This window comes from Panthera uncia, chromosome F1 (assembly GCF_023721935.1).
Source record: "Panthera uncia isolate 11264 chromosome F1, Puncia_PCG_1.0, whole genome shotgun sequence".
In the NCBI taxonomy this organism is placed as follows: domain Eukaryota; kingdom Metazoa; phylum Chordata; class Mammalia; order Carnivora; family Felidae; genus Panthera; species Panthera uncia.
The window spans coordinates 20,969,523-20,993,785 of NC_064813.1; the positions used below are offsets into that span (position 1 = coordinate 20,969,523).

General features: G+C 38.3%; 1 protein-coding gene across 2 annotated transcripts in view; it reads right to left on the minus strand.

Moving 5' to 3' along the window:
- The window catches only part of PLA2G4A (phospholipase A2 group IVA), a 162,507-nt gene that overhangs the window by 71,437 nt on the left and 66,807 nt on the right, over window positions 1-24,263 (minus strand). Inside the window, exons 4-7 of one of the 2 annotated variants that reach the window (XM_049634055.1) lie at window positions 22,945-23,093; window positions 22,117-22,230; window positions 8,857-8,894; window positions 3,572-3,713 (exon numbers count right to left, since the gene is read on the minus strand). In XM_049634055.1, the coding sequence (XP_049490012.1) occupies window positions 3,572-3,713; window positions 8,857-8,894; window positions 22,117-22,230; window positions 22,945-23,093 (443 nt within the window). Of the gene's footprint in view, window positions 1-3,571; window positions 3,714-8,856; window positions 8,895-18,648; window positions 20,426-22,116; window positions 22,231-22,944; window positions 23,094-24,263 lie in introns of those variants that run through there. The other variant, XM_049634056.1, reaches the window with a different exon arrangement.

Genomic DNA, 24,263 nt, shown 5'->3' on the forward strand with positions numbered 1-24,263 from the left:
CAGATTCAGACCTGCTGAGTTTGAGATGCAAGAGATACCAGTGAAGGAATCAAGTAGGTACCTAGATATTCAGGCCTGAAGCTCAGAAGGGAGGTTCTAAGTTGTTGACCTACATGGGGAAATTCTTCGTACACAGGCGGTGGGTGACATAGAAGGGAGAGAAAAAAATTTTTTTAATGTTTTATTTGTTTTTAAGAGAGAGAGAGCACAAGCGGGGAGGGTCAGAGGTGCGGGGTGGGGGACAGAGGACAGGAAGCAGACTCTGCACTGAATAGAGAATGTTTCAAAAAGTAGGGAAGCATCTATCATTTGCACCTACAGGGCTGGGGAGAGACAGGGCCAGGTCTTTTGTACTTATTAGTACTGGCGACTGGAGGAGCAGATGTGGTAGAATCATGAGGTCTGAGAAAGTGAGGAAGGAGAATGAGATTGTGCAGAAAACTCTAGAGAAGTTTGTGAACATAGGGAGAGAAGTAGAGAGAGGGGGGAAGGGAATGCACATCCCAGGGAGACTTTTTGTTGTTCCTTTTTTCCCCTTCATGTCGGAGTTTGTATTTTTGTAGTAAAAATCTATACAGAGGTAGAGGCAGACAAAGGGGGGGGGGTGGTGCAGCGGCTCTGGGAGGACCAATTGATATCCTGGGGCTCTTAGTTGGGGTTGGCAATCTGTATCTGATGTAGATCTGCATTTGAAAGAAAGGAGCTGTTTTCTCCACTGAATTCAAGAGGGCAGGAGCAAAGGGTAGCATCGGTTATGGGATATGGCAATCCTCTGGCAAGAAATGAAGGATTTGTCATCTGATGACATTTGATCTCTCTTTGATTAGGAGACAACTCTATCAGTTGTGAGGGGAGCAGAGCATAGATCAGCAGCTGGGAGGGAAAGAAATAATTGTTGCAAATAACTGGAAAGCAGCTAAGCAGGGAAACACTGAGATTACAAAAAAAGAGTCTCCCAAGAGAAACTGACGGCCAGGAATCACAGAGGTATCCATTCCCTGCTTGTTTTCTAGCAAACTCATTGCTCGAGGCCTGACCAACAGTCTTCAATTCCAAGGAGGACTTTCCATTGCAGGGGAGGAAAAGGTTTTCCTCGACCCTTTTAAGGTCCCTGACTGGCTCTGAAAATGAAACTGACAAGAGGGATTCACAGGAGAAAAGCATAGAAATGTATTTAAGGGAAGTTTTATGTGACATGGGAACCTTCATAAAGAAATGAATATGCAAAGAACTAGTTATACCTGAGTATTTTTAATGCTGGGTTTGATGAAGAGTGGGTAGTCATATAAAAGCAGGATAGGCCGGAGGATGAGTGGAAATGTAGAAAACTGGAGGAAATTTAGCAAGACCTGTCTGTTTATATTCTTCTTGGAATCCCTTTGCCTTTGGAGATAAGGATGCTCTTTTCCTCCAGGTACAGGGAGGGGTCCTCTTGCATGAGGGTCTTATGCCTGCCGCAGGGGAGAAGGGTGGGAGGAGGTCACAGAGAGCTTACTGCTTCTGTTTTCTCAAACTCCTTCAGCTTGACATATTCAATATGCTGAGCTGCCCTATGTTGGGTCAGTGAGTCCTGAACCCGATCGGCATCTCTCCACCACAGAGAGAGAGTGGGTCACCCTATTGCAAGCTCTTCCATCCTTCCATTCACGCCTCTTTTTAAAAAGAACCTGTGTTATCTGCTTAAATGTCTTTCTCTGCAACTAGGCTTTAAACTCACCGAGGAAAGTGACTGTCCAGCTTTGCTCATCTCTAGTTTTTAGCAGTGGCTCAACAAGTGACAAATGGCAGAAATGAAAAAAAAAAAAAAAAAAAAAAAAGAAAGAAAACTTGAAATACCATTTCTCTGCTCCAAGGGTATAACAATTCCAAACAAGGATGGGGACGAAAAGAAGATTGTAGAACTGTTGCTGAAAGATTCACTATACATTAAAAACAACAAACGAAGACAAAAATTTCTCAAGAAGCTAGAAACTTCTGAGTAATATGCAGAGAAGGAAATGTCTTCAAAGAGTAATTAACCTGAGACAATGATCAACCACAAGTGCTACCAGGGATTTGTATGGTGACAAGCAAGATGGATGGTTGAAAAGAAGTCTCTCTTCTTTTTTTTTCTTAATAGAAACCTCAGTAGAGGTTTTGCTTCTCCTCCAAGCTTTCCTTCAGCAAAAATTCCATATAAGCAACACTTTACCACAGAGTCTACTCCTTTAACAAAAAAGTCATTCCAGCAGCAGCAGCAGATTGGCTTTCAAACACCCCTATGTCCACCAAATAACACATTTGGAAATCTGCAATCACATTTGGGACAGATGTGCCTATCTGGCTCCCTTATTCAGAATTTATGTCTCATTTCCAATTGCATTTTGCCCTTAATTTATAATAATCTTGAATCCTTGGTCTATGTGTGCATGTATGGGAGTGTGTGTGTGTGTGTGTGTGTGTGTGTATACACACACACATAAATGCGTTACTTATGCATTTAATAAAAGGATAGACCAATAAATGGATGGACAGGTGGATAGATGGGTAGATAGATGATAGATCAGTGAAGGGAAAAATGAATAAATGGGCAAATAGCCAACAACTGGTTTACACATTACATGTTATTGAACAATAAATGATATTTATTTTCCTGGAAATTAAGGGAAGAAAAAGAAGTTAAAGTACAAATGAAGGATTGTACTTCCTATATTTGTTCACAAAAATATTTTAATTTTAAGATCTCTCTATCATTAGGATGATGAAAACATTAAAAAGTAGAGGTCATCATTCTTAACTATTTGGTCAATCTGGGATGATAGACTTTAGCTTCCTGTGATGAAATATTAAGAATTTGAAACATTTCCTTTTATCTCTCCCATTCACATCTACATAGTTTGGTTAACTGTGTTATCATTGACAAGACTTGTAGCACTTTCTTCTTGTTTGGTGATGATAAGTCTCACAATTGTTTAATCTTAGTCCATATTAAAGTTAATTCAATGATCCCAGAGGGGAGGGAGCTAGAGGGATGGCCAAAATGGGCGAAGGGAGTGGGAGATACAGAATTATGGTTATAGAATGAATAAATCACAGAGATGAAAAGTACAGCACAGAAAATATCATTAACGGTGTTGTAATAGTGTTGTGTGGTGACCCATGGGAGCCACACTTGTGGTGGGCACCACGCAATGAGGAGACTTGTTGAAACACTGTGTTGTACACCTGAAACTAATGCAACATTGTGTGTCAACTATACTTTAATTAAAAAAATAATAAAAATAAAATAAAATTAATTCAATGATCTTTTTACATCTGAGGCTAATCTTTTCTTACTATCAATAGCTTGTTTGTGTGTAAGTATGCCTATGCCTCTTTGTAAAAAGAGTACCTGATCAATATTGCTAAATACGGGCAGCATTTGTGATGATCTTCCTCAAAGAATCTGTATTTACGAAACACTTACCTCATCTTAAAAAACTGAAGATATAATACTCAAACTCAATATTTCCATACTTGGGTGAAATTTGGGAGACAGTACAAACACAATTATTATTGAATTGCAGTAACATTGGAAAATTTCCCAACTCACATCGCGCGTAGAATACAGGCCTCCACTCTTCTCTGGACCCAGGAGTTTCTTCATGTTTTCCTTTATGTTTTCTTTCCTCTGTTGTCTGAAAGTCTTCTCCTGATCACACAGAGCCATACTGAATCGGAGGTCTGGGGATGAACTGTATAGAGAACACAGTCGTGAGCCAATGTCCCCAGTAGCCTTGTTAAAATCACCCAGTCCCCGGTAGCTAACGCTGATACCTGCTCACTGTTCCCCTCAAGCCATTTCCTAGAAGGGGAGCTGAACAAGGGTATAAAATGATGGCTGTCTTAAAACTGTATGTTCCAAGGTGTGTTTCCAGAAAATATGGAGTAGGAGATGCTTTAGAAAAAACAAGCAGGCACACGAACGGCCAATGAGAAATTCATTGTATGATAGTAAAGACTTGGGGAAATATTTCAGAAAATAAAGCTGCTGAGATCTATTTGGCACAGTATTTCCCAAATTCATTTGATCAAGAATTCCTTCCCCTGGCTCTTCATTCCCCACTTCTCCATGACATACCACTGACATTCCAAAGAGTCTATGTTCTGTGAAGCATACTGGCAGAAATACTGTCTTTTTTTTTTTTTTTAATTTTTTTTTCAACGTTTTTAATTTATTTTTGGGACAGAGAGAGACAGAGCATGAACGGGGGAGGGGCAGAGAGAGAGGGAGACACAGAGTCGGAAACAGGCTCCAGGCTCCGAGCCATCAGCCCAGAGCCTGACGCGGGGCTCGAACTCACGGACCGCGAGATCGTGACCTGGCTGAAGTCGGACGCTTAACCGACTGCGCCACCCAGGCGCCCCCAGAAATACTGTCTTAATGAATTGCCTTGTCTAAGAGATGTCCCCGTGTGACAAAAAAAGGCACTGCTAACGCTAGAACTTCAGACAGCGACAAGTAAGTTTGACTGGAGGATTTCAGAGCTCTTACACTGTATACCCTTCCTCATAATAGCAGCGGCGGCAACTTCTCAGATCCCTAAACTATGCCAGAAACCACTTTAGATATGTAGGCATGTATCACTGCAGAAATAATGGGAGTAAATCTCACACGTTATTATACAATATATTATTTTTCTAACTACCTATTACAGATTAAAAAAACCAAAGCTCTGAGAGGTTAGGATCACAGAGCAAATAGATGATGTATTTTCCTCAATGCAACAATTCCTCACAAACAAGTCCAATATCTATTCTAAAACCAGCTTCTGAATTTAAAAATAGTAAAAAGCAGGAGCACTTGGGTGGCTTAGTCGGTTAAGCAATAGGTTCTTGATTTTGGCTCAGGTCATGATCTCATGGTTCATGGGATAAAGTCCCATGTTGGGCTCTGCGCTGACAGTGAGGAGTCTGCTTGGGATTCTCTCTCTCTCCCTCTCTCTGCCCCTCCCCGCTTTCTCTCTCTCTCTCTCTCCCCCTCTCAAAATAAATAAATAATTTTAAAAAAATAGTAAAAAACGAAACAGAACAAGAAAACCTAGAACTCTATGTTGTGATGCGAATAAATCCAAATGTAGAAAGAATTTCTCTAATAAAATATTGTCTCTTTACCATTCATAAAAGTAAGTCCTTCCCTTCAGAGTGAATTAAAATTAAGGAAACTTCTGTTAATTCAGTGCATTTATTCCTCGTAAAACATAGGCCAAAAGACGAGACTCCATAGCCTCTGGGCTATGTACTCTATAATGATCTTTGTTTACCAATAATATTTTAATTACTATTTCCCAAAGGACAAACATGGATAACTCACAAAAGAGGAAGTATGATTAATAATGAAAAACAGAAGAATACTTAGCTTCACTAGCAAATTTTTAAAATACTATTATTATTTAGCAGTTTTTAAGAAATATTTTAAGTATTTATTTTCTAGTAAAAAGTAAATATATTCATTTTGGGAATATAAATTTGCAAAACACCTTTGAAAGTCATCAAGTGATGAGCACCAAAAATAATTAAAATGTATATTCCCTTTGAGTAGTTCTATTTTTGGATATATGCTTTAAGAAAACTAACTGTAGGGACACCTGGGTGGCTTACTCAGTTAAGCATCCTACTCTTGATCTTGGCTCGGGTCATGATATCATGGTTCATGAGACGTAGCCTCAAGTCAGGTTCATGCTGACAGTGCAGAGCCTGCTTGGGATTTTCTCTCTCCCTCGCCCTCTGCCCCTCTCCCCGCAAAATAAATAAACTTTAAAAAACAGAAAATTAACTGTAAATTTTGAAAAGAGCACTTAGCCATATTACCCAATAATAAAAAATGATCAGTATAGCACATCAAAGCATTGGATTGTACAGTTATTAAATTTGATTATTATGAAGCTTTCCAAGGAGCAAAAGAGTTACGAGTGAATCAGTAAGAATTTTTTAAGTCAAGTCTTAGGGGTAGACTCTCTATTATTATTTATTACAATATATTAGGTTGAGTATCTTCTAACCACTTTGAGAAATAAAAATCTCACCTGCACAGTTGTCTCTGTGAATCCATCTCAATTGTGTTTCCTTTTCTGCTCCTCAGAGTAATCACTACCTTAAACTTGCTCTTTATTATTCCAATGTATTTACACATTTATGAATTACAATTATTTATAAATTTATACATTTATAAATTATAAATATTTATAGCTTCACAGTATATATTTATATCTCTAAAAAATACATAGAGTCATTTTGTATGTTTTTAATTTTTTTATAAATTCTATCAACTATATGTATTCTGCAATATTTTTTCCATTGACCATTTTGTTTTTAAGATTCATCTGTGTTTGTATATATAGGAACAATTCAAACATTTTTACTATTGTGAAGTATCTCCATTATATGATTATAGCATAAGTTATTCCATGAATATTGAGGTTGCTTCAAATTTCTGCAAACTATTACAAGCATTTTTACTATGAACTTGTGGTGTACGTGTGGAAAATTTTTCTACTTTGTATTAATATAAAATAATATGTGCTCTTTTTCTAAAGAATATGTCATTAAATCATCACAACAGATATGCTTATAAAGTACTCTTTTCTTATTTCACAAATGAGCAAAAGTGTCATTAAAAATGTTTCAACTGTTAACACAATTAGCAAGAGGCTGATTTAAAACTAGGATTTCTCATTCTGGAACTCCTGTTCCCTGTAATATACTAGGTAATATACTTGTAACATACTATGCTGATCACTATCCTACATTAAACACAAGGGCCATGATTTTTCAAAAAACCTATGAACAGAGCAATGAACACAGATATTTAGAAGATCAGTACAAACATGTAAAAGAAAAATAAAAAATGTTGAGTAATTTTATAAATACAATAACAAGTTTGGTTCATTTATTTTCCTCTTTTACATATTATCTTTAACTGTTTAATTGGATTTCTTGATTTTATTTTATATCTAATGAAAAACATTCCATGGAAAGTTAAATTTTTCTTTAAAGAACATTTCTGGGATACCTGGATGGCTCAGTTGGTTAAGTGTCCAACTCTTGCTTTTGGCTCAGGTCATGATATCACAGCTTCGTGGATTTGAGCCCCACATCAGGCTCTGTGCTGGCAGCGGAATCTTAGGATTCTCTCTCTCCCTCTCTCTCTGCCCCTCCCCCACTTGTGCTGTCTCTGTTTCTCTCAAAAGAAATAAATAAACTTTAAAAAATAATTTCTAAAGGGGCGCCTGGGTGGCTCAATTGGTTGGGCAGCCAACTTCGGGTCAGGTCATGATCTCGCGGTTCGTGGGTTCGAGCCTGCGTGGGGCTCTGTGCTGACGGCTCGGAGCCTGGAGCCTGCTTTGGATTCTGTGTCTCTCTGCCCCTCCCTACTCACGTTCTGCCTCTCTCTCTCTCTCAAAAATAAATAAGCATTTAAAATAATAATAATAATAATTTCTAAGAACATTTCCATTTCAGAGTCAAGACAAATGAACAGATAAAAATAGTTTGATCAAAGTTCATTATAAATATATAGTAAATTGCTTCTGAACATATGTATCTTATTTAGCTGAGTTTTTTTCCTCCATTTTTTGATATCTGTACTTTGTTAAAGCAAATTTCTTTTACATAATATGGTCCTAATTACATCAGTGAAGATCATTTCCCATTAAGACAAATAGCATGACTTTCTACTCAAATAGCAAAAGTTCTTTTAATCTCATGCTAAAATCTCATGTTATACCACATTTTTAAAAAATTTAGACAGAGAAAGAGAAAGCCTGAGTGGGAGAGAGGGGCGAGGGGGGCGGGAGGGAGGAGAGAGGGAGAAGGAGAGGGAGAGAGAGGATCTTAAGCAGGCTTCACAATGTGGGGCTCAATGCCAAGACCCTGGGATCATGACCTGAGCTGAAATCAAGAGTAGGATGCTCAACTGAATGAGCCACCCAGGTGCCCCCAAAATATACCATGTTTTAGCAAGAATCAACACAATGCAAAATAATGCAACTCAATTACTTGGACTGTCCTATGAGACTTCCTGACATATCTTGAGGGACAAGAAGTAATTTATGCAATAATTTACAAGGTTGAATCAACATGTTCTAGGAACCTAAAATAAGAGAAAGAAATACCAAGCCCAATGTCAACGTGTCCCTCAGCATTCATTTGGCAAATCACAATATAGGAGAATGTTACACTAATAAATGCAGTGTTTGGGAGAATTAAATGTGTACTAGTTACTTCAGTAAAACCCACTTCAACAGGGAAGTTCAAGGAGACACAGAGAGTTTGAAGGAGGTCGGATGTACTGAACTCAGCGTTAGATCCAGCTAATTCTCCGGGCAGGCCTAACTCCCCTAAGATGCACCATTTGAAAATAAATAAATGATTTTCCAACATTTTTTTTGGAGGCCACTTTGAAACAGCAACATGCTTCATGGAACTTTACTATCTCTGTGAAAAAAAACAATCTCATTTTCAGTTTTTCCTTTTTATAGTTTCCTGTTTATGTTTACTTTCATGTTCTTGAGTATCTATCTGAATCAACAATGAAAAAGAGGCTTAACTAACCATATTTGTTCATTTCTACGGGAAGTAAACCAGAGGGAGGACTCTTTCTAAAAGCCCTTATTGACCTGATAAAAACTACCAGGAAAAGTAAGCAAAGATACAAAATTTATTATTTTTTAATGCCATAGCTATTAGGGAAGAGCTAAAGAAAAGTTTATTTAATGTGTTTTTTATGTTCAAAAGCTCTCAGAATTATTTCTTATTTTAAAAGTGGACCCTTAACAATTAAAATAAGATAGTGAATCACTCACAATATTTTCCACCCAATGAAATAAATGCACTTACCAAACTTCAAGAGACATTTCCAGAAACATTTCAGTGACCTAGAACAGATACATTCATCAGATTCGGTCATAAAATGGATGTGTATTATATATAATGCAAACAAAGTCAAAACCATTTTTGAGTGCCAGATTGTTTTTAACCTAAAAGAGTCCTAAAGATAAAAGTAACATAGCTTCATGGATGTACATCAATAAATACATGTTTTTGCTATTTTTAATGATATAAATCTATTTAATCAGTCATTTTAGTAAACATAAGAACTGCTTCTGCATAGTTGTTTTCCTCCTTCACTAAAAGGAGGTAGTTGAATTCTGCAGTCATTATGGATGAGACATAAAAATTGCCTGAGCTCTAGGGGCACCTGGGTAGCTAGTCGGTTAAGTGTCCGACTTTTTTTTTTTTTTTTTTTAATGCTTACTTATTTTTGAGAGAGAGACAGAGCATGAGTGGGGGCGGAGCAGAGACAAAGGGAGACACAGAATCCTAAGCAGGCTCCAGGCTCTGAGCTGTCAGCACAGAGCATGACGTGGGGCTCGAACCCATGAACCGTGAGAGCATGACCTCAGCCTTGGACACCTAACCGATTGAGCCTCCCAGGTGCCCCTAAGTGTTCAGTGGCTCAGGTCATGATCTCACGGGGCTCACAGGGTCGAGCCCCATGTTGGGTTCTGCACTGACCACGCAGAGCCTGCTTGGGATTCTCTCTCTCTCCCTCTCCCATACTCCCGTGTGTGTGCGCACTTCACCCCCCCCCTCTCAAAATAAATAAACATTTTTGAAAAATTGCCTGAGTCCTAAAAAACTATGAAGATACTGTGCCTGTTATTCAGGAACTGTCCCCGGGCCTCCAGACAGAGGCAGAAGTGGTCAAGAGGTTAAAGAAAGCCTGGGTGAAAATTCACACGTGTGCATTTGTGACAAATGTGAGCTGTCAGAGACTGGAGACAGAACATCTATCCAAGGTGGCAGCAGGACCAGGGGCCAGCCAACTGTGGTTAGCTCAAGAAACATCTACAAATGGGAGGTGGGGCTCAGGTTTTCATTTTCCAACACTCTGTGAGCTAACCAAATTTCTGGGAGGACTCTATCCTGCCAATGAGCCAATTTTAGTCTAATGGAAAAGAGAGTGATTAATATCCAAAGAGAAAAAGGGGTATTAAAAGGTATCTCTCCAGGGACTATAATTCTGTTGTATAAAAGACATTCTCTGTACTATCCCTGTCATTAGTTATGAATAATGTAATTTTAGACTGTCTTGAGAACCAATTGAGAAAATGTTTTGAAGATTGCTGCATAATTATAAAATAGTGCTATTATTTTTATCATATCAGTTACCATAGAATATAGTTAGAGTGAACCTTTCCAATATCTTCAAACAGACCAGAACTCAGATATGTCTCTTAAAAGGTGAAGACGGCATTTTTAGAAGCAACACAAAATGCTATAGATTACTGGCTTTGTTTTCTGTTTGGTTTCGGAAGATGGAAAAAAACAAACCAGAAGGAGCTTTCCAAAAGGTTAAAATAAGTTCACGGATAATTCTCAGCACTGAATTTTATGAGTAAGAAAAAGGTATGGAAATCATCTGTACAAGAATTTGCCTCTCCCACTAAACTGTATCTATCCTATATAGATCTATCTTATATGTATTTATATGTATCTTATATGTATCTATTTTATATAGCTCTCTATTACTAGTTCATTGCAGGGTTTGGCATATGAGACATAATCAATATCTGCTGAATTACTGTGCATGTGTGTGTGAGGGAGCACATAAGGCAGTCTTTTCTTGTTAAGAAACATTCCATCGCTACTAAACATAAAATCATGGGCTGGTGTAACACAGACAGCCGTTCCTATGAAGTCCTATGAACCTTTACTCATCAAAGCAACATATCAATATCACTTTGCAGTTATCAAAATAATCAAGAATCCCAGTACAAGTAGAATTCCACATGCCCAGATGAATCATAGTTCAGTTATAAGTCAAAAAGATGAGTGGTTTGGGGCGCCAGGGTGGCCCAGTCAGGTCAGCATCTGACTTAGGCTCAGGTCATGATCTCATGGTTCATGAGTTTAAGGCCCACATCGGGCTCTGTGCTGATAGCTCGGAGCCTGGAGCCTGCTTCAGATTCTGTGTCTCCCTCTCTCTCTGCCCTCCCCCGCTCATGCTCTGTCTCTTTCAAGAATAAATAAACATTTAAAAAAAATTCTTAAAAAAGGTGACTGGCTTCTAAACAATTACTGTAACTGTAGTCTGTTCTATCAATGTTAGTAGCACCGCTCAGACCACATCCCGACACATCATGTGTATTCCCCATTTCTAAATTTCAAATGGAGTCTTTCCTAAAGAGGGCTTGGAAAACTTTATATTGAATGAGCTTGCTCTGGATATTTAGTGAGAAAAACAAGACGTGGGTAAAAACATAAGTCTGTTTTCTACCCTCCCTCATGCCCCCGAATACATGAAAGCTGGTATTAAAATAAGACTAGATTTACTGTTTTCATTTCCAGAGGGCAAAAACACCATGGGAGAATGGAAACTAAAAGAACAACATTACAACTCATTGTGCAGTTTGCTAACAAATGGAAAGATTTTAAGCTGGAATGGGCTTCCTAGTCCAATGTGCCATGTCATGACAGACTTCCCAACTGGAAGGTCCCTAAGCAATTTGTACGGTAAGATATTCAGTGCCTGGATATATCTAATGCCAACTTAATAAGTAAAAGGAAAATCAACTGTGCTATGTTTATGGTCACATTGGTCTTCAGAATGTCCCTTACACATCCAGCCATAGCACTTCTTGGCTGAGACATTCATAATCTTTGACTGACTGATAAGAATCCTTAAATGAAGGCAGGATGAGAGAAGGGAAGACACAGGATTTTCCTGCCTTTGGCAATATTACAGAATATGGTGTGGAGGGACTTGCCGCATGGATGGGGATCTTCACTTCCTCATGTTGCCCAAGTGGATCACCCACAATCTGGAGGAAATTTTAAACTCTCCCACTTGACGTGCCATGCTCAGACATGCCATGAAGACTGACATTTACAATCTCTCCGCACCTTTTACCTGAAACATGTCATTCGGATGCAATAGCCACAAAAGCATGTACTTCCTGTGAGGCATGAAACAAGTATTGTAAATTCCTTCCCACCCACTGCACGAAGCAGCTTTGCCTCACAGTCTTCCACACTGCTGGCACCACCAAGGTAAGTTGAAGAAAGGTGACCCCGTCTGGCTGGCTCTCCCCAACCCCATAACGCTTAGCTAGGAGCCAGACGAAGAAGAAGAACTTCACCTCTTCTAGGAATTATAAATGTAAGAAGCAGGCTGTGCTCATTGTCCGTTCTTGTGGAAAACAACCATCTCACCTTTGAATTCCATAGTGGAAAGCAATGTTACATGCTACAACAGGAGATGTTCAGCGTGGGGAGGGGGTGTGGGCCCAGAGGAAAGAACCTATATAGAGAAGCCATTTTAAACTTAAAAATAATGTTTTAAAAGTATCTAATCCACTAATCCTTGCAAACTTTCCAGGGTCATTCTGAAATGATAAAGCGAATCAACAAACATAGTGCTTGGCATGAGAGAGGTTGTTTAAAATGATCACAAAGAGATGCAGACAAATGATTTTAAACTTAAGAACCTACCCTATTGGTAAAGAGCTCTCCAAATGCACTCTGCCTTTTCTTAAATTTTTTTTTTTAAATGTTTATTTATTTTTGAGAGAGACAGAGACAGAATGTGAGTGGGTTGGGGCAGAGAGAGAGGGAGGCACAGAATCAGAAGCAGGCCCCAGGGCTCCGAGCTGTCACCACAAAGCCTGACGCAGGGCTCGAACTCACGAGCTGCGAGATCACGACCTGAGTCGAAGTTGGACGTTCAACCGACTGAGCCACATTTTTCTTATTAACATACTCTAGCACTTACAACCTTCACTTTCAATAAAACATTATATTGAATTCTGATCCCTCCCGAGTCAGGTACTCTTTTTCTCCCCCTTAGCAGACTAAAACAGCAACTAATCACCAAGTAGTTTCAATAATCATTTACATTGTTTGAATTATAAAATATGTTCTGCTTTGTCTCTGTATAACTGACCTGTGCAAGAAACATAAAGTTATATTTAAGAAATGAGGGCCACTTGCACTAAGAATCATGTTTCCATACACTGTCACTCTATCCAGTGAAGAAGGAACCAGGTGTGGATCTAACAAGAGGCAATTCAAGTGTGAAGCAGAAATTACAATCCCACCAATACAAGCCAGACCCCCTCCAGATAAATTTTGCACTTTTAAAATGGAATGAGATACTGCTAACATCACTTTTTCAAATGTGTCTGATTTTTAATAACGAAAAACTAATGTTTGTTTATTTTTTTAACTGAGATATAATTGACATTTAACATTAGTTTCAGGTATATAGCATAATGATTCAATATTTATATATATTGCAAAATGATCACCACAGTAAGTCTGGTAACATATATGATTTCTTAAGAAAATAAAATTAGCATTTACTACCAGGAATCATCGAATCCATTCACCCAAGAATTCAGGATAACTGTGTCCCACGCCCCCACCCTCCGCCAAATATCACGGATAGTCTTAAAAGATTTGAAAGATTAAAAAATACACTATTTCCCCTAGTCATGTTCCACTCTATCACGCAGCTTTCCTCCTTTCATCTGAGGATGATGTCTCTTTCCTTCATTTAAGGTCCCTTTTCTTTACGTGGACATTGGAAATTCTAAACCTGACTTCCAAGAGCACTGTTACTAAACCAAGCATTCTCTCTTTTTCTCCAAATGGGAATTTCCCAGACTCTAGTTGTTTTTTTTTTTTTTTAACTTAATTTACTTTCATTATTCCTGTCTGAGCAGTTCCTAGATTCTCTGTATTTCCCATAAGTACATTCATTAATCCATTCATCCAAAAATGATTCAAGCATCTAATGTGTATCAGGCTAGGTATGCAATGGTAATTAAGGTGAATGTGTTCTACTCCTTGATGGAACTTGATGGAACTTAGGTCCAGTAGAGGACCCCCAGGGATACAAGAACATTCTAAAGTGCCTTATAATTTAAAAGTTGTCTTGTGAAAATGTCAAAAAAAGACTCACATATGTTTCCATTGATAGCATCCCAAAATAAAAATGCATTCTCTTTTAAAGCCAGGAATTATTTGGCCTGTGTTTGAACTCTGACCTGCATCCAACTGATGACATTCACATCTTAGCCAAAGATCCCCCAGACTTCTCATCAAAGTATATACTTCTCTTGTTTCCTTTCCAAACTTTGCTTTGTCTCATTCACTTAGCTAAATTATAGTCTTAGCCTTCACACATCAATACATGGTTTTCCAAAGAAATCATCCTGACACTAACTTATTCTGAACTCAGCATCAACACTACCATTTTTTTAAAAAGCTTTGTCACTATCTCTTCTATAGAACTACCTCTTGCATTTTCAAGTTTGCAATCATGAATAAGCAATAATCAAAGAAAGCAATCAGCCAGAACTAGATACCACAGCAGTCATGAGACATGGCTATTTTTAAATAATACCACTAATAGCTAAGTAAAGAGGGCAAATAAAAACACCATACCATGTAAACTTAGAGGCCACCTTCCTCAGAGTATTGGCCTAAACAAACTAATTTTGTCTAGAAAATAAAAAGAATAAATATCTTACTTCAAAATCTCAGCATTTTTATGATCCTCTTGAAGTGGGCTACTTTGTTTACACAAAACACACTAAATTCTGAAGACATTATATCTTTCCACTTTAAAACAGGATGCTGTAACCCACAGCCACACTTGATCTATTCAGTAACAGGTGACTAGAGCATTTTTGAACTGTCTTAAAACAAATGATCACGAAACTTATAGGCTCTACCTGTATATACAAATAAGTTCATTTTGCTAAGTTCAAACAAATATGTTTCATAGTTAAGTCGGTTCCATGAACCAAATGACAGATAATTAAATCTGGCCAGTTATAATTATAATGAGAATATCTAATATTTATTTAGTGCTTACTGGGCCAGGCACCGTTCTAAAGCTTTCCATACGTCAATTAATTTAACCATAACCACAAACTTAAGAGGTGGGTACTATGTATAACCCTGTTTCACAGACGAGGATGGCAAAGAAAAAGAAACAACTTGTCCAACATCACATGGCGAATAATTAACAGAATTGTGATTCCAACCCAGGCAGCGGCTGGCTGACTCTGAGCTGGGGGGTCAAAAACAGCAGGTCCTGCCAATTTCTCTCAGATGACAACTTTGATGCTCTCTCAAGTTGTGACTCCAATAAACACAACCTCACCTTATTTTATTTATTTGTTTATTATTATTTTTTCAATATATGAAATTTATTGTCAAATTGGTTTCCATACAACACCCAGTGCTCATCCCAAAAGGTGCCCTGCTCAATACCCATCACCCACCCTCCCCTCCCTCCCACCCCCCATCAGCCCTCAGTTTGTTCTCAGTTTTTAAGAGTCTCTTATGTTTTGGCTCCCTCCCTCTCTAACCTCTTTTTTTTTTTCTTCCCCTCCCCCAAGCTCTTCTGTTAAGTTTCTCAGGATCCACATAAGAGTGAAAACATACGGTATCTGTCTTTCTCTGTATGGCTTATTTCACTTAGCATCACACTCTCCATCACACGTTGCTACAAAGAACACAACCTCACCTTAAATGCCAGCTAGAAAACAAAAAATGTGGACCCAGCTCTAAGATTGCCTTCTCTAATGATAATAATAATAATAATGACAACAACAATAATAATAAAGAGAAGAATGATAAATAAATTAAATAAATAAATAAATAAATAAATAAATAAATACATAAATAATGGAGTGACAAATCACAGTCTTGGGAAGGGCCAGATCTACCGTAAATTCCCACTCTGCGACTTCTCTGGTCCTCACTGCCGCAAGCAATCTTTCCTTCAACTCCTACGGACGCATTATAGCTGCTGCCACACTCATTTTCCTCAAGTTACCCTGCACTCCTCGTACCTGTCTGTTGCCACAGAAGTAGTCTGCTTTTCGTTTTCTTTTTTTTTCATCCTACAAACTTTATTTATTTATTTTTAAATATATGAAATTTATTGTCAAATTGGTTTCCATACAACACCCAGTGCTCATCCCAACAGGTGCCCTCCTCAGTACCCATCACCCACCCTCCCCTCCCTCCCACCCCCCATCAGCCCTCAGTTTGTTCTCAGTTTTTAAGAGTCTCTTATGCTTTGGCTCTCTCCCACAACTGATGAATGGGCAAAGAAATTGTGGTTTATATACACAATGGAGTACTATGTGGCAATGAGAAAGAATGAAATATGGCCCTTTGTAGCAACGTGGATGGAACTGGAGAGTGTTATGCTAAGTGAAATAAGCCATACAGAGAAAGACAGATACCATATGGTTTCACTCTTACGTGGATCCTGAGAAACTTAACAGGAACCTATGGGGGAGGGGAAGGAAAAAAAAAGACCTTTTTGTTTTCAATAGTAAACATTCTTTATCTACTAACTTGTTGCTTACTAATACATCTGAGAAAGAAGCCAAATCCTGTTTGCCCGAAATTCCCCATTACCTGGTCAAAAACCTTCCATGACTCACTGCTGTCGGTAAGAAAACATCCAAATTCCAACATCTAACATCTGAAATTTGAACTCTGCTATAGTTTGATCCCAGCGTACCCATTCTACCCTCACGCATGAATGCTCTGCTCCCATCACACTGGTCTAGACGCTGTTTCCTGAACATGCTTGTCGTTTTTAGGCCCATGACTATGAACAAAGGCTCAGGCTAGTCTCTCCACCAGAAGGGCTTTCCATCCCTTTAGTGATCCAACCACATCCTTCCTTTAAGGACAAGCCTAAGCCATTGATATCCACTGTAAGTAACTCACTGAAACCCCATCCCCCTTCACCTCCCTGCCCTCGTCTCCTACCATAATCTCTGCTACTCTTTCTCTGTGTTCCAGCCATATTCTCCTCCTTGCTGTTACTCAACATGGCAGGCAAACTTTCACTTCAGGACTTTTCTACTCAGAACAACTTCTGCCCCCGATATCATCCGAGATGTTTTCTTAGCCACATTTTTGGAACTGCACTTGCAACCCCCTTTACCCACATATACAAATGCCCCTCTCTTCCTTCACTAGTTTATTCAGCACTTACTGCTATCATTATCTAACACAAGCAACTTTTACTTACTTATCTTGCTTCTTGTCTCTCTTACTAAATAGAATATAAGTTCCAAAGATGCTCAACGTCGCTCCTCATCAGGGAAATACAAATCAAAACCACACTCAGATATCACCTCACGCCAGTCAGAGTGGCCATAATGAACAAATTAGGAGACTATAGATGCTGGAGAGGATGTGGAGAAACGGGAACCCTCTTGCACTGTTGGTGGGAATGCAAATTGGTGCGGCCACTCTGGAAAACAGTGTGGAGGTTCCTCAGAAAATTAAAAATAGACCTACCCTATGACCCAGCAGTAGCACTGCTAGGAATTTACCCAAGGGATACAGGAGTACTGATGCATAGGGGCACTTGTACCCCAATGTTTACAGCAGCACTCTCAACAATAGCCAAATTATGGAAAGAGCCTAAATGTCCATCAACTGATGAATGGATAAAGAAATTGTGGTTTATATACACAATGGAGTACTACGTGGCAATGAGAAAGAATGAAATCTGGCCGTTTGTAGCAACGTGGATGGAACTGGAGAGTGTGATGCTAAGTGAAATAAGCCATACAGAGAAAGACAGATACCATATGTTTTCACTCTTATGTGGATCCTGAGAAACTTAACAGAAACCCATGGGGGAGGGGAAGGAAAAAAAAAAAAGGAGGTTAGAGTGGAAGAGAGCCAAAGCATAAGAGACTCTTAAAAACTGAGAACAAACTGAGGGTTGATGGGGGTGGGAGGGAGGGGAGGGTGGGTGATGGGTATTGAGGAGGGCACCTTTTGGGATGAGCACTGGGTGTTGTATGGAAACCAATTTGACAATAAACTTCATATATTGAAAAAAAAAGAATATAAGTTCCATAAGGGTAGGGATTCTTGTTGTTTTGTTCTCTGCTGAAGAAGTGGTGCCTAAAAACTGTGTGCCACACAGTAGGTATTCAATGGTTATGCGTGAAATGAATGAATGAATAATTCCTTCTTATAACTCTCATTGAACATATTGTCCACACTATTTGGCACTTAAAACTATATTATGCAAATACTAAACTCTAGTTAATGAAATGCTAAAGTGTTTAGGGGTAAAACATTTGTTGCCTGCAGTTTGTTTCCAAATGCATCAAAATAGTTTGATGGATAGGTAGATGGAGAGCTATGTGGCAAAGTAAATACAGCAAAATGTTAATTGTAGAGTCTACGTGGCAGTTTTTCAAATCTTCCAACTTTGTACATGCTTGAAGATTTTTATAATAAAATTCAGAGAAAAAAAATCTAATACTTTAGAAAGGCCTTCCCTGACAGAAACATTAGTTGCCACCAACTATTCCCTGTCACATCCCTCTATTTTCTTCACAGTATTTATCTCTAGCTGATGTTCTGCTGATTATCCTTTTGGTTTTGTTGCCTATTTACCTCCCCCCATAGAATACAGGTTCACTGGAAACCAGAACATCATCTGTCAGGTCCTCTACCGTTTGCCCACCACCTGCAATACTGTGTAGAACATAACAAGTGTTTAATAACACCTAAGTAAGTAAGTTAATGAAGATTCCTCAGGCCACTAATTATTATATTACTTACCAGTTTACACGCGAATGTCTACTCCTTTCCAGCTTATTAATTCCTTGAAAATGAACTTCTTGTAGTTTTCTTAACATTTAGCAAAGCGTTAGCTGCAAAATTTTAGCTGCTCAAATTCTCATACTGAAAAATAATCTACTGATGGGTCAGTATTTTAAAATCACATAATAAAGATTTTTTTTTGGCATCCCCAGGTGGGCACAAAATGAAGGATTTTTATTACTGCATTATTATTATTTTGTGTCCATGGACACAATATGGAAAGAATTAAAAATGTTTGAATAAAAAGGTCATATGAAAAAAGGTATTCGTTCTAGATCACAAAATTTTATAAATTAGAAATGGTCTTAGAAATATGTTAATCAAAACCTCTCTTTTAGAGATGAAGAAAATAAGACAGAAAGAGTGACAACTCAAACACTGTACAGCGAAATTAGTGACCTAGAGAAAATCAGAGAATGGGGCTCCTAATTCCCAGTTTCTGCCCTGAGTGGGCAGAGTAGGCTCCTTGGGAATCTGGCACTCTCCATTTAGAGGCTCTTGTTCTTTCTCTAGCTGGCTGCTGGCCACAGAAATCACTGTATGTTGACTCAGTATTGACTTTGGGAATTTTGAAGAAGTTTTTGCTAATGTCTTGGCTGGAAATATGTGTTCTCTATCTCTCTTTCTCTTTTTTTTTTTTTTTTGATTACTTTGCCATGATCATCTTCAAGAATTGTTTAAAAGTCTATTTTCCCACATTATATCCTCCCAGTCTGCTCCCTCTCACCTCTGTGAACACTGTAGAAAGAAGCCCACATTCCTCTGAAAGGTCTGGTTCAGAGGTGAGGCAAGGCTAGACAGCTTGCATAGGGCACACCACATGATCTGGAGAAGACAGGGGCTCTCCAACCTGTGGTGCGCATTCACCTTTCTCCCCTCTACCATTACAGGTCACTAACTCAAACAACTGTCCTTCAGATAAAAACTGCAAAGGACTCTTAAGAACAGAGTGATGTAAAAAAAAAAAAAAAAGCTGCTTGGCCAACTGTTTTCTCAGGCACACTTAAGAAAATAATTATGTAAGCTACTTTAAATTCAGGAATGTAGAGTCTTTTTTAGAGCCCGGAGGTTACACAGCTAACCATAGGAAATGACAGGAGGAGAGGAAATGCATGTTTCCCTACAATATTTTCTCTTATAATCAGACTGAAGAGGGGGAAAAGCATACTTTGGGAAGGCCAATCCATGCTTACAAAGCTCTCAGCAAACGTTTATTAAGAACCAACTCCAGCAACATGCCTTAGGAAGGTCGGGGGATGTTAGCCTCGACCATCTTTAAAGTTTACCCACGGCTCATCAACGTGTGCCTGCCAAGCCTTGTGACTTGCCATGCCCCAACTTGCTTTCTTCTTTCAAGACTACATGCCTTTGCATTTATATAGAGCTTAATGTGTTCTAAGCACTATGTGTATGTATGGATACATCCATGTGCATACAGTATTGATATATAGTTCTATAACCAAGCACCATTATATATTTAATATGTAATAAATTATATACTTAATAAATGCATAAAAGAAGTAACTTTTAATCTATACCTTATGTACTAAAGTGTATAAAAGTATAATTAAATAATTATAATAATTAAATACATAAATACATAAATATATACAAATAACATATGTAAATCTATAAATCTATAAATATTTATATTTTTATATAAATCTATATTAAATATATAATTATATCTAAATATATTTAAAATACATGTATACATAATATACATTATATGTTATGCAACTATATAAATAAAATTAACTCATCTAATCATATGAGATATTATCTCCATTTGACAGATGAGCAAATCGAGGCACAGAAGAGCTAAGTGATTTGACCAGGATAAAACAGATAGTAAGGGACAGAGCTGGCATTTCAACACCAAATAGCCTGGCTTCAAATGCCAAGGGATTAAATCACCATGTTCACTGTTCAGTCTATTCAAAATCACCTACTAATACGCAGCCATCCCTGGCTTCCTCCCCCAACACAGTCTGTCTTTATTCTGTCTTCCTACCATACTCTGCACATTCCTCATTGATGCTTATCTCACTGGATGGTGGTTTCATTTCATCACGTTCACATCTCCTAAGCCTGCTTCCTATTTCCACCCCACCTCACCTCCACCCCACAGAAAGACAACTGAGGGAAAAGCCTCCTGTGTCTTGTTCTTTCTTATATTCCTCGCACAGAACACTGTGGCTGGTACACAGGGCACTTCCATAAACATTTGCAAGAGGGATGAATGAAATAACTTCAAAAAGTCAACAGAACTGTGGGCTGTGTATCTCTTGGCACTGGATTAAGACATACAGAAGACATGCTTCCAGAAGCAGCTCAGGGAGTCAGCAGAGAGTGCGTAACTAGAGTGTCCTCAGGCACCTGGGCTGCTCTGATTGCATGAACTGGTCAGGTGGCCCTTTGGGCTTGAGTTGGTTTCTAAATCGGTATACCCGCATTCAATAAGTATACCCTATGTATTAACTCTGTAATTGGACATGCATAACTAGTATTCCTGACCTATAGGATTTTAGTGTACGGGGAGAGGGAGGGAGGTGAGCAACGGAGTGATTTAAATGATTCAGTCCCAATGAATACCACAGATAATTATCTTAGGAGTTCGGAGAAGGAGGAGGTCACTTGGGATAGCAATGGCTAGGGAGGTGAGACTTAAGGAATAGGCAGGTTTGAGTGAAGACAGCAATTTGAAGTCATTCCAAGAATGAGCAAAAACAGAGCCTCTCCCAATAAGAAATTAATGTATTAACCAGTCCCTGCATACTTGTCCACCAGTTGTTTACATTTCTCACTGTAAAGTATTAAATTAGTTTCTTATAAAATTCAAAATCCAATGTTTGCTCTGTAGTGATAATTTTTCTAAGGCTTTATTGTTCCTAAATTATTGAAATTTCAGAAACGCAGCAAACCTAGCATTATAAAGAGAATAAAAACCCCAAGACTATTCTTGTTGACCTTTCATTGCTTCAGCCCTAATTGTTTGAGGATTGTTTGAGACAGATCCTCCACAGAGGCTTAATTTATTACTAAGCATGTAATTTTGGAACAGTTTGGACGTCCCAATAGTTTTCTGAGTTCACTCCCTCATTCTCTCTTCTCTGCTATTCCTTTCAGATTTCATATCTTCTTTCAGCTTCCCAAAAGTTTTGTTAGACCTGCCAGTGGGATCCAAAGTCATTGCCTCACTGAGAGCAACAACAGAGATTAATGTCTTAATGGTATTTACTGTGATACCTCAACCAAAGTCTATAAATATCAAAACAATAAAAAGATTAGTATAAGAAGTAAAAGGGAAAACAAAATTTTCCTGTTTAAAACACAAACATTCAAACAAACAAAGAAATAAAATTCCAGAATAAAGAGATTTTTATCTGACATAGGGTTGAAAAATAATCCTGTTGTGTTGCTTACTTGGTTGAAAATAAAAGGAACCTCTTTCTTCTCTCCCACTCTGATAGAGGATATGGGGAATGTTGCTGTTCCTAGAGTTTCATCCATGACGTAATTGGCATCCATTAATGTGACCTGTAGACATTAAAAGGTAAAGCACAAGAACACAATTTCTCTTGGATCTTTGGAAATTATATCTAAAATCTCCACCACAATCAATAAATGAAAGTTTTCAAATGATCTTTAATAATCATTTGAGGTCCTCAACATTCAGCTTTGTTATAATACTTTGTCTTTTCTTTCAGACACATTTGCTACTAAAATAATAATTTTTTTTCATTTTCCTGATTGACGTCTTCATTATCATGCTTTCAAAAATGGGACTTTATCCCCTCTCAGGGGAAATGCTATTTTGGAGTATGAGAAATAAATTAACGTAGAAAACCCATGCAACCATTTTGGAAATGATCTATTTTAACTTCATTGAAAGTTAATGATTTTAAGTTAGAAACCTTAAGTTACCTTAAAGTCACAATCAATTGACAGTAGGGTTATTCTGTTATACTTGGACTTTTCTCTTTATAACAGAAAATGTTTTCTCCAAAGCACTCAAGGAGGATAAACGATTCTTCCCAGCCCTACCTAACTCTTGTGTTTTCCACTGGACCTTCCCATCACCCGGGCGGGGGGGGGGGTGTCACATCACCTGCGGGGCACCATCTGGAGCCTAGTGCGCCATGCTGCACAGCTAGACTCCAACTACACCCAACTGAAGAGAAGGGACAAAGCTCAGGCACCAACTTCAACATGAATTATGACCATTGAACAGTCCACAAATGATTCACTGACCTCCAAAACATTTTCCTGATTAGGATCCAAAATAAATTCAAAGGTCTCATTCCACACTGGGTTTATGTCATTATTGAAGTGTCTTGTTCTCTTCCTGCTGTCAGGGGTTGAGGAGATGAAAAGTTCCACGTAGGGATCTGGGGTATCAACTATAGACAGCAAACACAAGGGAGAAGGATACAAAGATGTGATTCATAATTCCTAACTTGTTTTTACCATATGCTCTGTCAGATTATTTTTAATGAATCTGCCATCACATATTCAAAATATCTGAGACAAGGTACTACATAACAGAAGAACATCACAGGTTATATACTTCTTACACATTATGTCCCTGCCCTTCACAACAGTCCTGTGGGAAGGAATTGTTTATTAGGTGCTTTACTCAGAATTCTTCTGTCCACTTTAGGACATGTTCAGTCAACATGTCAGTCCAACTGCTAAATGATGAGAGCAATCTCACCCAGCTAACTACAATATAACCGTCACCCCAGGACTCTGATGGTGACAAGGTCATGGGTTCAGGATCATAGTCTACAACAGAAAAAAATTATCCTAATTACTTTCTTTGCCAAACAATGACAGTCAGTGTGAGATAAATACTGTAGTTATGGGGTTGCCTTGTATAGCTGTACAGGCTGCACACTGAACAGCACCTGTATTAGTAATCCATGTATGTTTCTGTATTTATTATAGCAGTACTCAATCACATGGAAGTGGGTGTCTCAAGGAAGTGACAGCTTTTTCTTTTCTTTTTTTTTTTTAAACTTTTTAAAATGTTTATTTATGTTTGAGAGACAGAGCACAGGCAGGGGAGGAACAGTGAAAGAGGGAGACACAGAATCTGAAACAGGCTTCAGGCTCTCTCAGCACAGAGCCCAACATGGAGCTCGAACTCACAAACCATGAGATCATGACCTGAGCCGAAGTCAGAAGCTTGCTTAACCAACTGAGCCACCCAGGTGCCCCAGGAAGTGACAGTTTTTCTTTTCTTTTTTTTTTTTTTTAATTTTTAATTTTTGATTTTTTAATATATGAAATTTACTGTCAAATTGGTTTCCATACAACACCCAGTGCTCAGTGACAGCTTTTTCTACTGTACATAAAGACTTGCTTGAGTCAGGGCATGATGTGGGTACCATTTTAAATAGAAAGAAACAAAGGTACTATTTAAATTTCTTCCCACTATATATACACTTAACAACAAGGCAACTGACTAAGCCGTGGAAACATTGATCACTCCCTCCTTAGTGGTTCCACTGAATCCTTCACCGTCTTACAGCATTGCACACACTACATTTCATGGATGTAATTACACA